At 33.4% G+C, this 11,664-nt stretch overlaps 2 protein-coding genes across 3 annotated transcripts in view; both read left to right on the forward strand.

Annotated features, from left to right (window-relative positions):
- Positions 6,819–9,930, forward strand: LOC104776395. Of its 2 annotated transcripts, none has more exons than XM_010500455.2 (4): positions 6,819–7,135; positions 7,269–7,534; positions 7,702–7,766; positions 7,858–9,930. In XM_010500455.2, exons 2-4 carry the CDS (start codon positions 7,336–7,338, stop codon positions 9,727–9,729), a joined length of 2,136 nt encoding a protein of 711 aa, XP_010498757.1. In that variant the 5' UTR covers positions 6,819–7,135; positions 7,269–7,335; the 3' UTR covers positions 9,730–9,930. The 2 variants fall into 2 exon arrangements, with proteins under 2 accessions (XP_010498757.1, XP_010498756.1); XM_010500454.2 differs by having other exon boundaries at positions 6,819–6,975.
- The window catches only part of LOC104776394 (ras-related protein RABG3b-like), a 3,154-nt gene continuing 1,499 nt past the window's right edge, over positions 10,010–11,664 (forward strand). The window contains exons 1-5 of the mRNA XM_010500453.1: positions 10,010–10,370; positions 10,485–10,511; positions 10,624–10,723; positions 10,829–10,975; positions 11,093–11,119. Coding sequence (XP_010498755.1) covers positions 10,315–10,370; positions 10,485–10,511; positions 10,624–10,723; positions 10,829–10,975; positions 11,093–11,119 — 357 coding nt within the window. The 5' untranslated portion in view covers positions 10,010–10,314. The remainder of the gene's footprint in view (positions 10,371–10,484; positions 10,512–10,623; positions 10,724–10,828; positions 10,976–11,092; positions 11,120–11,664) is intronic.

Below are 11,664 nucleotides of genomic sequence, written 5' to 3' on the forward strand. Positions count from 1 at the left end.
GGTTCTCCTTACGTTGGTTTGTAACACGTCTCGGAAAATCGGGCATAACTTCCTGATGACTGAATGGATTGACTTGATTCCACTTCGAGAAGAAAGATGACTCTCTAAGATTTCCATAGACACCAACTCGAAATGTGAGTTCTGAAAGTTCTTCAAAAGTTGCCCATACTGTAAAGCTCTGAATCTTTCCTAAAACGTATTTTCTTTGCCTTTTGGTCCTTTTTGCTATAAAACCTGTAAAGCCTTCTTGAAACCTAAAATACTTGATAATAGACATTAAAACCTTGAAATCATACTAAACTCTTCCTAAATGCATACTAAAACTATAGCTAAAATAGGTAGAATAATGATGTTATTATCTAACAAGAAAAGCATTGAAGAAGGAGTCATGATGATTTCAAATGGGAAGGCATATGTGCATTTTGAGGAGCAGGAAAAACAACAAAGGAACAAGGAGAAAATCCTTGCAATGGCACACTTGAAAGAGGAGACAGAGATGATTAGTGCTGAATGCAATGCCATCATATCGATTAAGATTCCTAAGAAGCTTGGAGATACAGGGAGTTTTGTATTATCTTGTCAAATTGGAAGATTCATGTTTGAAAGATGTTTATGTGACTTGAGAGCTAGTGTCAATTTGATGCCTCTTTCTGTGTCAGGGCGTTTGGAAATCACCCATTTCAAAAGAACATGTATATGATTTTATTCTATTTAGGCAATGAGACTACAAAAGTATAATTAGCATGAAGAATATATATGTAATTGAGGGAAAAAAAGAGAGAGAGAGAGAGTGAAGGAGCCTAAAAGACTCATAAGAGATAATTAAGCAAATTAATGGGGAAGAATACTTTTTAACTTATTTATTATTGTTATCTATTAGAGAGTCTTATTTATTTATTACAAAAAGTTGTAATAAGAAAGAAAAAAAATAATTACAATGCGAAAAAACACAATTTTTAATTAAATTAAACTTGCCATTTAGCAACTAATTTCCCGTTATGGTAAATTCCATCATCTTTAGCGATCCACATACGTAAACCATTACATGGACGTTATTGGGTCCTATGGTCACTTCCAGATAATAAAGTCTGTGTCGTTGTTGTCATTCGTGATACAAATCAAAACGTGTTAAACCCGGTGTAGGCGGCTTTTGATTTAGAGCCTCAAAGTATCCTGATTTTGTGGTGTAGATGCCATCAGGGTTTGGGAGCCAAGCCCAGCGATCAAGGGTAGCTGTTTTACTTGGGATCAGGGTACAAATATCGCTTTCGAGTTCTGGGAAGATACTAGATATCTTTTCCTTATTCCATTCCAAAGAACCTGGGATTCGAAGGTCAGCAAATGTATTACTATGAATTAAATTTTTTAATGAAATTAAAACATAAATTGACAAAATTTAAAATTGTTTCTTAAATTTGTAGCTATGTAACCAAGTGAATTTTAATTTAAAACATCTTCTATTAGTGAAAATCTTGAACCTAAACATAATCGCCCAAATATAATACCATATCATTAGAAAAATATAACCAATTTGCTTTATCCATCATAGCAAGTACAACATACCATAAGAAAATTTTCAACCAAATCGCGAATGTGTCTATTCTATCTCGCTTTCTATGGTTATATGGGCAAAAGGTTAAATCTCCATTTGAGTCTAATAATCTGTTTTTTTTTAAAGACAAAGAACAATTATGGAATACAAACACTTCACAATGGATACATATTAAACCCACAATAGATAGAGTCGAGCGCACAAAAATAGAAACTGAAATTACAAAAAGGATTAAGCATAATAAACTCCTTATATGTTTTTTTGGGTTTTTTTTTTTTTTTTTTTGAAACACAGCTCTTCATTAGATAAAAGTTTTACACCCTAAACTGGACAGTTCTCCGCCAAAGCATCAGCTAGACGATTGTTCTCTCTTGGGATAAAATTAAAGGTACACAAATTGAAAGTAGATGATAGATGCAGGATATCATGTAGAATCCCGTGAAGTTCCTTTGGGTGGATCTTGGAATTGAGGGCTTTGACTAGCTTAAGTGAGTCTGAAGCGAAGTGAAGGCGAGTAAATCCCGATTCGATTGCAACTCTGACCGCAGTGAGAGTTGCCATCGCTTCGGCCACTAAAGGGTTTCTTACCGCCATTGTTGACATCGATCCTTGGGTAATTAAATTATCTTCTCCATCTTGAAACACCCAGCCAAGTCCCGTCTGTCCATTGGGTACCCAGGATGCATTCGTACAACATATGATGGTTCCTTGACAGATTTGGGTCAGAGATGTGGGTCGAGTTATAGGAGGCTTAATCGGGGTGGTGGATTTATTGAGGTGCTGGCTCTGTTGCCATTATTTTGCTCGGTGATGGCTAGACAGATGGTTTCCTGCTCTGAGATTCGTGTCTCACTAAACACGAATTGGTTTCTGGAGGTCCATAATGACCAGAAGATCCACGGTAGCAGGGGACCAGCCCCAATTCTGGTTGGAGGTAAACATGTACCCTTTAAACCCTTTGCGATTCCCTCTTGTATTAATTGGGGGTTGTCCTCGATTACATTTTTGTCCATAGGGGCTAAATTCCAGACTGTTGAAGCGAATTGGCAGAGGAAGAATAGATGAAGTTCTGTTTCTGGTTTGCCGCAACGAGGGCAGGAGCTTGACTCAGAGATATGACGATGTACGAGATTTGACCCCACTGGTAAAGCATTTTGAGCAGCTTTCCACAATAGCATCTTTGTCTTTGGTGATGTCTCTAGGGCCCAAATATTTGCTTTCCAGTTGAAAAGGGAATCTGGGGATTGTTGTAGTTCAACTTCTCCAACGGCCTCCTGATTTAGAGCCTCAAAGTATCTTGATTTTGTGGTGTAGATGCCATCAGGGTTTGGGAGTCAAGCCCAACGATCAAGGGTAGCTGTTTTACTTGGGATCAGGGTACAAATATGGCTTTCGAGTTCTAGGAAGATACTAGAGATCTTTTCTTTATTCCATTCCAAAGAATCTGGGATTCGAAGGTCAGCAAATGTATTACTATGAATTAAATTTCTTAATGAAATTAAAACATAAATTGACAAAATTTAAAATTGTTTCTTAAATTTGTAGCTATGTAACCAAGTGGATTTTAATTTAAAACATCTTCTATTAGTGAAAATCTTGAACATAAATATAATCGCTCAAATATAATACCATATCATTAGAAAAATATAACCAAATTTGCTTTATCCATCATAGCAAGTACAACATACCATAAGAAAATTTTCAACCAAATCGCGAATGTGTCTATTCTATCTCGCTTTCTATAGTTATATGGGCAAAAGGTTAAATCTCCATTTAAGTCTAATAATCTGTTTTTTTAAAGATAAAGAACAATTATGGAATACAAACACTTCACAATGGATACATATTAAACCCACGATAGATTGAGAGTCGAGCGCACAAAAATAGAAACTGAAATTACAAAAAGGATCAAGCATAATAATATCCTTATATGTTTTTTTGGGTCATGCTGCGTTTTTGTAGCATCGTTCTCAAATGTAAGCTCCACAGCCCGCAACCCTGACTTTTCCACGTGGGTGATCCAGCCGTCAGTTTGAAAAGCCTTTTAATCAATCTCGAATAGTCGAATTTATCTTTTTTAGTTGTTAGGGCTTAATTTGATACGGGTTTAGAACGATCTAAATATGTAACACTTCAACCTTAATTTATTTGTGAAATGAATGTTGTACTTGTACAATTTATCAGGTTTATATATATAAATCACCGGTTCAACATAACCAGATAAACTAACTCTAAAAATCATCATAATTGGATTCGAAAGCTTCTACTATTTTAGTAAAAATGTAAAATAAACGTGGTTTGTTTTTGTTTGGTCTCTCTTATTATCTTTATTACTATATAAACTTTGAAAATTTGGGGTTAAAAGATGAAATTAGAGGCTCATTTAACCCCCACTATTTACAGAGTACAGTATAGCGAAACCTTTTTACAACTTAAGTAATTGTTTAGTATTTTAAAGTTTTTTATATATGAAGTTACATAATTCACTTTAATATTTGAAGAACATGAAGTGATGTTAATGGATCTTATCTTTTGATAGGAAAGACTTCCAATTGACATATAAGAGCATTTTCATCCCACATCTTTTAGGGGGAGGTATTGGTTTAGGATTTAGAAAGAATTTTAATGACTTTAAAAGTTAGGTAAAATATGTTGTTATTCAATCAAGACTTTTAAAAACTCTTTAAAAATTTGGTGTTATTGGTTGTGGATTTGTAAAAAGTTATCTAAAATCTTGATAAATCTAGTGTTATTGGATTAAGAGTTTTATAAAGTCATTAAAAGTTTTATGTTATTCAAGTAAAACAAAAGAATCTTGGATTGTTAATGAATTCAAATTTTATGTTATTGGTTTAGGATTTTATATCATTTCCTTCATAACAAAAGTCATGAAAACTCTTTCATCAAATAGAAAGATTTTACAAGATTTGAAAAAACATATCATCAAGATTTTAAAAAACTTTCTAAACAATCTCTTAGAATCCTTTATTTTTAACTTTCAATTTTCTATGATTCTAACAATCAGCAAGAACATAAAATCATTAAAATTCTTTCTAAATCCTAAACCAATACCTCCCCCTTATTGAGTATCAGTATATTAAAAATTTTAAAAATAATAAAAGGTTTGAAACAGTTTAAATATTGTGTCTCTGCCCAAATAATTTATGATACTATGGTAATGGGTGTCAACCACATGTCATTATGAGATTGGGTCATGTCTTTTTTTATTAGTTAAAACTTAAATAAATCATTTATAAACTATAAAATTATTTATATATACATTTTTGGGGACATTTATGAAATAAATCTTCAAGTTCAAATTTATTTATAATCATGCTATTAGTATTAAATATTTTTAATTTTAATTTATAAATATAATTTGATTATATTTCTCTCTCTTATAAACGCCCAAGTCTATTAGCATCAAACTAATACTTTTAAATAACAAAATATTTATCATATTTTATGTTTTTTGGATTGACAATTACTATGTTATAAGCTTCCCGATTTTTTAAACAATTAATCCCCCCTAATCGCAACTTTCCTAAACAATTAGAATCACTACCTAACTATTATCATTAAAGGCTCTTATATACTTTAAGTTAACAAAACTCATTTAGAGTAAACTCTGTAAAGTAAGACTATGTAAAGTAATGTACGCCAACGTAAAGACATTTAGATGGTTCATTTGATCTACCAGATTCTATAGTGTGTAATTTCATGTTTTAAATGCATTTACTAAATTACAATAAAAATGTAACATGTAAATGTAAAAATTATCTTGTAGGTTACTAAAGTAATTCAAGTAAATACTAAATTAAATGCCTATGTCAAAAGAATTGTTTTAGTTTTCAATATCACGGTTATATAGCAGGACAGATTTGGGTTGATATATATATATATATATAAATTAAAATACTATTAATTTGGTGTTTATCTTATTATTATTTTATTAACACCATCAATATTAGAATATTAAAAATTTTAATTAAATTACACTTATGTAAACAAAAATGTCATGCAATAAATCAAAGATTAAATCCTAAAATTAACAATCAAAATACAATTATACGATTTCAAACACTGAATAAAATCAACAAACAATTATAACTTCAAATTTCAAAGTTTTCGGTCAAGAAAATATTGCCCGCAGTATACCGGCGGTGGTAAATTTAGAACAAAAATATTTAAAACCAAGATTTTGTGCAGAACAAAAATTCCTAAAATATCTCCTTACTTCATTACAATATTTAATGCTAACAATAAAAATGTATATGCAAATCTGAAATAAATCTTTACGTTGTCCGTTTTTATCTGCAAAAAAAAAAGGAAAATAAAAAGAATTATCATATTTCATAACTTATTTTTGAATCATATGTAAACAATTCTAAAATTAAGATATTTTGAAGATAATGTATACTTGATTAGCAAGATTTTTGGTAATGTATTTTTTTGCATTTTTAGTTATTTAGATTTTGAAAAACGTGCATTTTGTACTTATGCAAAGAACAAAAATTGTGTTTGGATATCTAGCGGGATGAATTTGGGTATTAATATAAACTGAAAATTATTTCATTGAATGTTAGTAAATCATCAGTTCATTATTTTGTTAATACCATCGACATTTGAATATTAGGCATATCTAATTAAGTTTATTAAATTACGTACGATTATGAAAAATAAACAAACAATACTACGGTATACCACATGTTATATTCTGAATTTAACATTTTAAAAGTAAACCTTAATTTTTAAACCAGTAAACCTAAATTATATAAATATAAGGGATATATATTTAAAATTTACAAAATATTAGCCATATATATAGTTAATCTACCAAAAGTTACGTTTTTGTTTTAATTTTAAATATATAGTCTTGCATTGTACGGCAGGTTAAAACCTAGTTAAATTAATGTTTTTAGATACTCATATACCGTATGTCTAATGGGAATGCCCTAAATGAGTTGTTGATATACACATCCAACTAATTTATGTTTATACAAAAATATAGTTATCTCATTTTATTCCATTTAGGCACTGAAACTACAAAAGTGTAAGCATGAATATATATATATATATATATATATATTTAGCTATGTAATTTTAATGAAAGAGAGAGAGATAGTGAAGGAGCGTAAAAGACTCAAAAGAGGTAAGCAAATTTCACGGGGGAAAGCNNTTTTTTTTTTTTTTTTTTTGATTAGAGAGGCTTATTTATTGTTTTTTTGTTTTACAAAAATAAAATTAAATTCATATTATTAAAAAACGGAGCAGAGCAAAAAAGCACTATAATTAATTAAAATTAAATTCTATCTCCTCATCGTGTTCGATCTCGACTCCAGCCCAGAGACGCCTGCTTCATCGCCGGCGTCGCTGTTGCACTCTCTCTCTCTCTCTCTCTGGCCGAGCCTTGCCTTTTTCGAGTACGTTTTAATTTTAATTTTCTTATTCGCTTTTATCATCTCCTCCGATCCGAGAGAGAGAGAGTAATCCTCGTGGAATCGATCCTCTTTTGCGGTTTTTTTTTTTGTCTCTCTGTGTGTCGTTCCTGGATCGATGTATTTGACCTGAATCCAAGATTTGGTGTGTGTTATATATATATATATATATATATTTGATTGAATTTGTTAGTTTGTGTTGTTTATAAATGATCAGTTTAGAAAAAAGAATGCAGAAACTAACTGACTCTATGGTGATTTTGATTTTTGATTTAAAGGGCTCTCGTGTGGCAAAAAAAAAAAAAAAACAAAATTGAGGAATTGGCAAGAAGGATTCAAAAGAGAATGGAGTTTAACAAGCAGCAACAACAACAAGAACAACAACAACAAGTTACAGTTTCTTCTTCTTCTTCTATGGGGGAGAAAACGGATCCTTCCTGCATTTTTCAATTGAATATATCTCCTCCTCCGCCATTGCCACAGGCTGGGGATTTACTCAAGAGTCATAGACATACTACTACTTCCCCTCCTCCTCTTATTAAAGGTCTCGCCTTTATTCTTTTTCTCTTTTTTTGTTACTTCCTCTCTTCTTCTTCTTCTGTTGTTGTATATATTATTATTATTATTTGGTTAACTTAGAGTGACTTGTTGTGTTATGTCTTCGTCTGATATACATACTATGGGTTTTGGATTTTGTTCTCACTAATGCAGTAGTGGAGCAAGGGAGTGAAGATGATGATGCCCTCCTCACTCACCCTGATTTTGATACCCCTGAGGTGTGTGTGACTCTCTTCTCTCTCTACTTGTGTTTTTTTTTTATTAATCTATATACAAACAAGCAAGATATTACTAACTTGATGGAATCAGGATGGGGGCAATGGACATTCCGATCCAGCAAGCTTGGACGCTGATTTAACTGAGTACAAAAAAAAGGCCACTATTATTGTCGAGGAATACTTTGGCACCAATGATGTTGTCTCCGTTGCTAATGAACTCAAGGAGCTTGGCATGCCTGAGTACCGTTACTATTTTGTCAAGAAATTAGTCTCCATGGCTATGGATAGACATGACAAGGAGAAAGAAATGGCTGCTTTTCTCCTCTCTACCCTTTATGCTCATGTCATTGATCCCCCTGAGGTTCACCGAGGTTTCAACAAACTCCTCGCTTCCGCTGATGATTTCTCCGTTGATATCCCCGATGCTGTTGATGTTCTTGCTGTCTTCGTCGCTCGTGCCATTGTTGACGACATTCTTCCTCCTGCTTTTCTCAAGAAACAAATGAAGTTGTTGCCAGATTCCTCCAAAGGTGTCGAGGTTCTCAGAAAGGCTGAGAAAAGCTACCTAGCCACTCCGCTTCATGCTGAAGTTGTTGAGAAGAGATGGGGAGGTACTGATAACTGGACTGCTGACGATGTGAAAGCAAGGATCAACGACTTGTTGAAAGAGTTTGTGATGAGTGGAGACAAAACCGAAGCTTTTAGATGCATCAAAGGATTGAAAGTTCCCTTCTTTCATCATGAGATTGTCAAACGAGCACTGATTATGGCCATGGAAAAGCGAAAAGCACAAGCCAGTCTGCTAGATCTCTTAAAAGATACAATTGAGGTGGGTCTCATTAATTCCACCCAGGTGACTAAAGGGTTTAGCAGAATCATCGATTCAATTGAAGATTTGTCTCTTGACATACCAGATGCACGCCGTGTATTACAGTCTTTCATCTCTCAAGCGGCTTCTGAAGGATGGCTATGTGCTTCTTCTCTGAAATCACTCTCCGCTGATTCAGGAGAAAAGTTGCTTGAAAACTCCAGCGCCAATGTTTTCAAAAACAAGACTAAGTCCATCATCCGAGAGTATTTCCTTTCAGGTGACACTTCAGAGGTTGTGCATTGCCTAGAAACCGAATTGGATGCATCTTCGAGTCAGCTGCGCGCAATCTTTGTCAAATATCTGATAACTCTAGCAATGGACAGGAAGAAAAGAGAGAAAGAGATGGCTTGTGTGCTTGTCTCTACTCTTGGTTTCCCTCCCAAAGATGTCAGAAAGGCCTTCTCGATGCTCATAGAATCTGCAGACGACACTGCTTTAGACAACCCAGTGGTTGTTGAAGACCTTGCCATGTTCTTAGCAAGAGCTGTGGTTGACGAGGTGCTAGCTCCACGGGATCTGGAAGAAGTGTTAAACCAGACCCCCGAGGCAGGCTCAAGCGTGGGCGAAAAAGTGATCCAAATGGCGAAAACATTGCTGAAAGCACGTCTTTCAGGTGAACGGATCTTACGTTGCTGGGGAGGAGGAGGAATCGAGACAAATTCGCCGGGATCGACCGTGCAGGAAGTGAAAGAGAAGATACAGATTCTTCTAGAAGAGTATGTCTCAGGTGGAGACCTCAGAGAAGCATGTAGGTGCGTCAAGGAACTGGGAATGCCGTTTTTTCACCACGAAGTTGTGAAGAAGTCAGTGGTGAGGATCATAGAAGAGAAAGAGAAGGAGGAGCGGTTATGGAAGCTACTAAAAGTGTGTTTTGATTCGGGACTGGTGACGATATATCAGATGACCAAAGGATTTAAAAGAGTTGATGAATCACTTGAAGATCTGTCTTTGGATGTCCCTGATGCTGCGAAAATGTTTTCAAGCTGCGTGGAAAGAGCCAAACTTGAAGGGTTCTTGGACGAATCATTCGCTTCTGAATCTGAGGAATCATCACAAAGTAAGAAACAGAACGGCTCGTCTTCGTCTGGATGATTATTAACAATTAGAACACCAACCTCAAAACCTCCTTTTTTAGAGACGTTGGTTTCACGCAAAAATTACCTTTGAAACTCCTTTTATTTTATTTTTTTTATAAGCAAACTCAAAGTTTTGGATACTTTTGATGACGTTTCTCTTACAGAAAACAAATTATATTTTTGTCTTAGTGACGTTTTGTTATAGCACATTACTTTACCGACCTGTTTCTTTTTTTTTTGCTTTGTTTCTTTGTCAATCAGCATCACATTGAACATTTTTTTTTGTAATGTTTTTCATACAAAATATTTGTTTTTCTGGTTTTGTTCTATGATATTTATCCTCTACTCCTCTCATGAAAGCTGGACAGAACCCCACGGCCACGAGTCTTCCAGCTATTTCCCTTTTTTCGATTACCAAAGTAATAATAAAGACTTTTGGTTCCTTCCCCAAAAGATCGATCATAGAGATCGACATTGGCGCTCCTTTTTTTTTTAATCTTCTCTGCTTTTCCAAATCCGAACAACAGAGCTCGTTGCTCTTTTTCTTTTTTGTTCTTTCCAAAAGAAAGATCACTACATATTGACTGTGTGTCAGTGAAACATGTCGTCGATGCAAAGAAGAACTTTGCTCAAAGTTATTGTTCTTGGAGACAGCGGGTTAGAGCTTAATAATTAATTTTTCACTCTTTTTCATACCTAACTTTTTATTCTTCTTGATTTAATCATTTCTCTTGTTTTTGTTTCTGTTTCTGTCCCCAATAATCATCTCAGGGTTGGCAAAACATCGTTGATGAATCAGTATTCTAACTAAACTTTTGATTCTCTTTTTCTTCTTCTTTTTTTTGTAGCTGTCGGTGAGAAAGAAAAAATAAAACTAATTAAGCTGGTTTTTGTGTGTGTGTGTGTGTAGATATGTGAATAACAAGTTTAGTCAACAGTACAAAGCTACGATCGGAGCTGATTTTGTCACTAAGGAGCTTCAAGTCGATGACAGGCTTGTCACATTGCAAGTGAGGTTTTCCTTTCTTCTTTCATCTTCTTGTTTTCTTAAATTTTGATGTCCATTTATATATATATATATATATATATATGAATTAATTTTTCTATTAAAAAAGATATGGGACACTGCTGGACAAGAGAGGTTTCAGAGTCTTGGTGTTGCTTTCTATAGAGGTGCAGATTGTTGTGTTCTTGTCTATGATGTGAATTACTTGAAGTCGTTTGATTCTCTCGATAATTGGCACGACGAGTTTCTTAGACAGGTTGCTTTAATTTGATCCTCATCACATTAATTATCTCTTATCAAAATAAAAATTAAAAAGAAAGAATTCGTCTTCTTCGTTTTTTGTTACTGATATGATCAATTGTTTTTGTGATAGGCTAGTCCACGTGATCCAAATGCATTCCTAGGTCTGGGCATTCAGTTTCGGTTCGGTTGTATTCGGTTTCGGTTATTTTGGATATAGTAATATAATAACCATTTGGATATTTTTAAAATTTCGGTTCGGTTCGGTTCGGTTTCTTTCGGTTCGGTTTCGGTTTGGTTATTTAAATAAATAACCATAACTAACATAAATTATATTAACATTAACCAAATAAACCAAATATAACCAAAACTAACCGAATATAACCAAAATTAACCAAATATACAATAACAAAAATACAAAAAAGGGAAAAATATGGATTCAATTTTACAAAATAGTATTTAACTTTGTAAATTCAAAATAATAACATTTACATATATTGATTATTTAAAATATTTAATTGTTTTGAATCTAGAAATAATTTATATTTTAAGTTTATTTTATAGTTTTGCATAATATTAAGTATATAATATTTGATATCTTCTAGGTTTTCGGATATTTCGGTTAACCATTTAATTGTCGGTTCGGTTCGGTTCGGTTTCGGTTAGTTTGGATATAGATTTTTACTAACCATTCGGGTATTTGAA

The sequence above is a fragment of the Camelina sativa genome, chromosome 3 (genome assembly GCF_000633955.1).
Source record: "Camelina sativa cultivar DH55 chromosome 3, Cs, whole genome shotgun sequence".
Taxonomy (NCBI): Eukaryota; Viridiplantae; Streptophyta; class Magnoliopsida; order Brassicales; family Brassicaceae; genus Camelina; species Camelina sativa.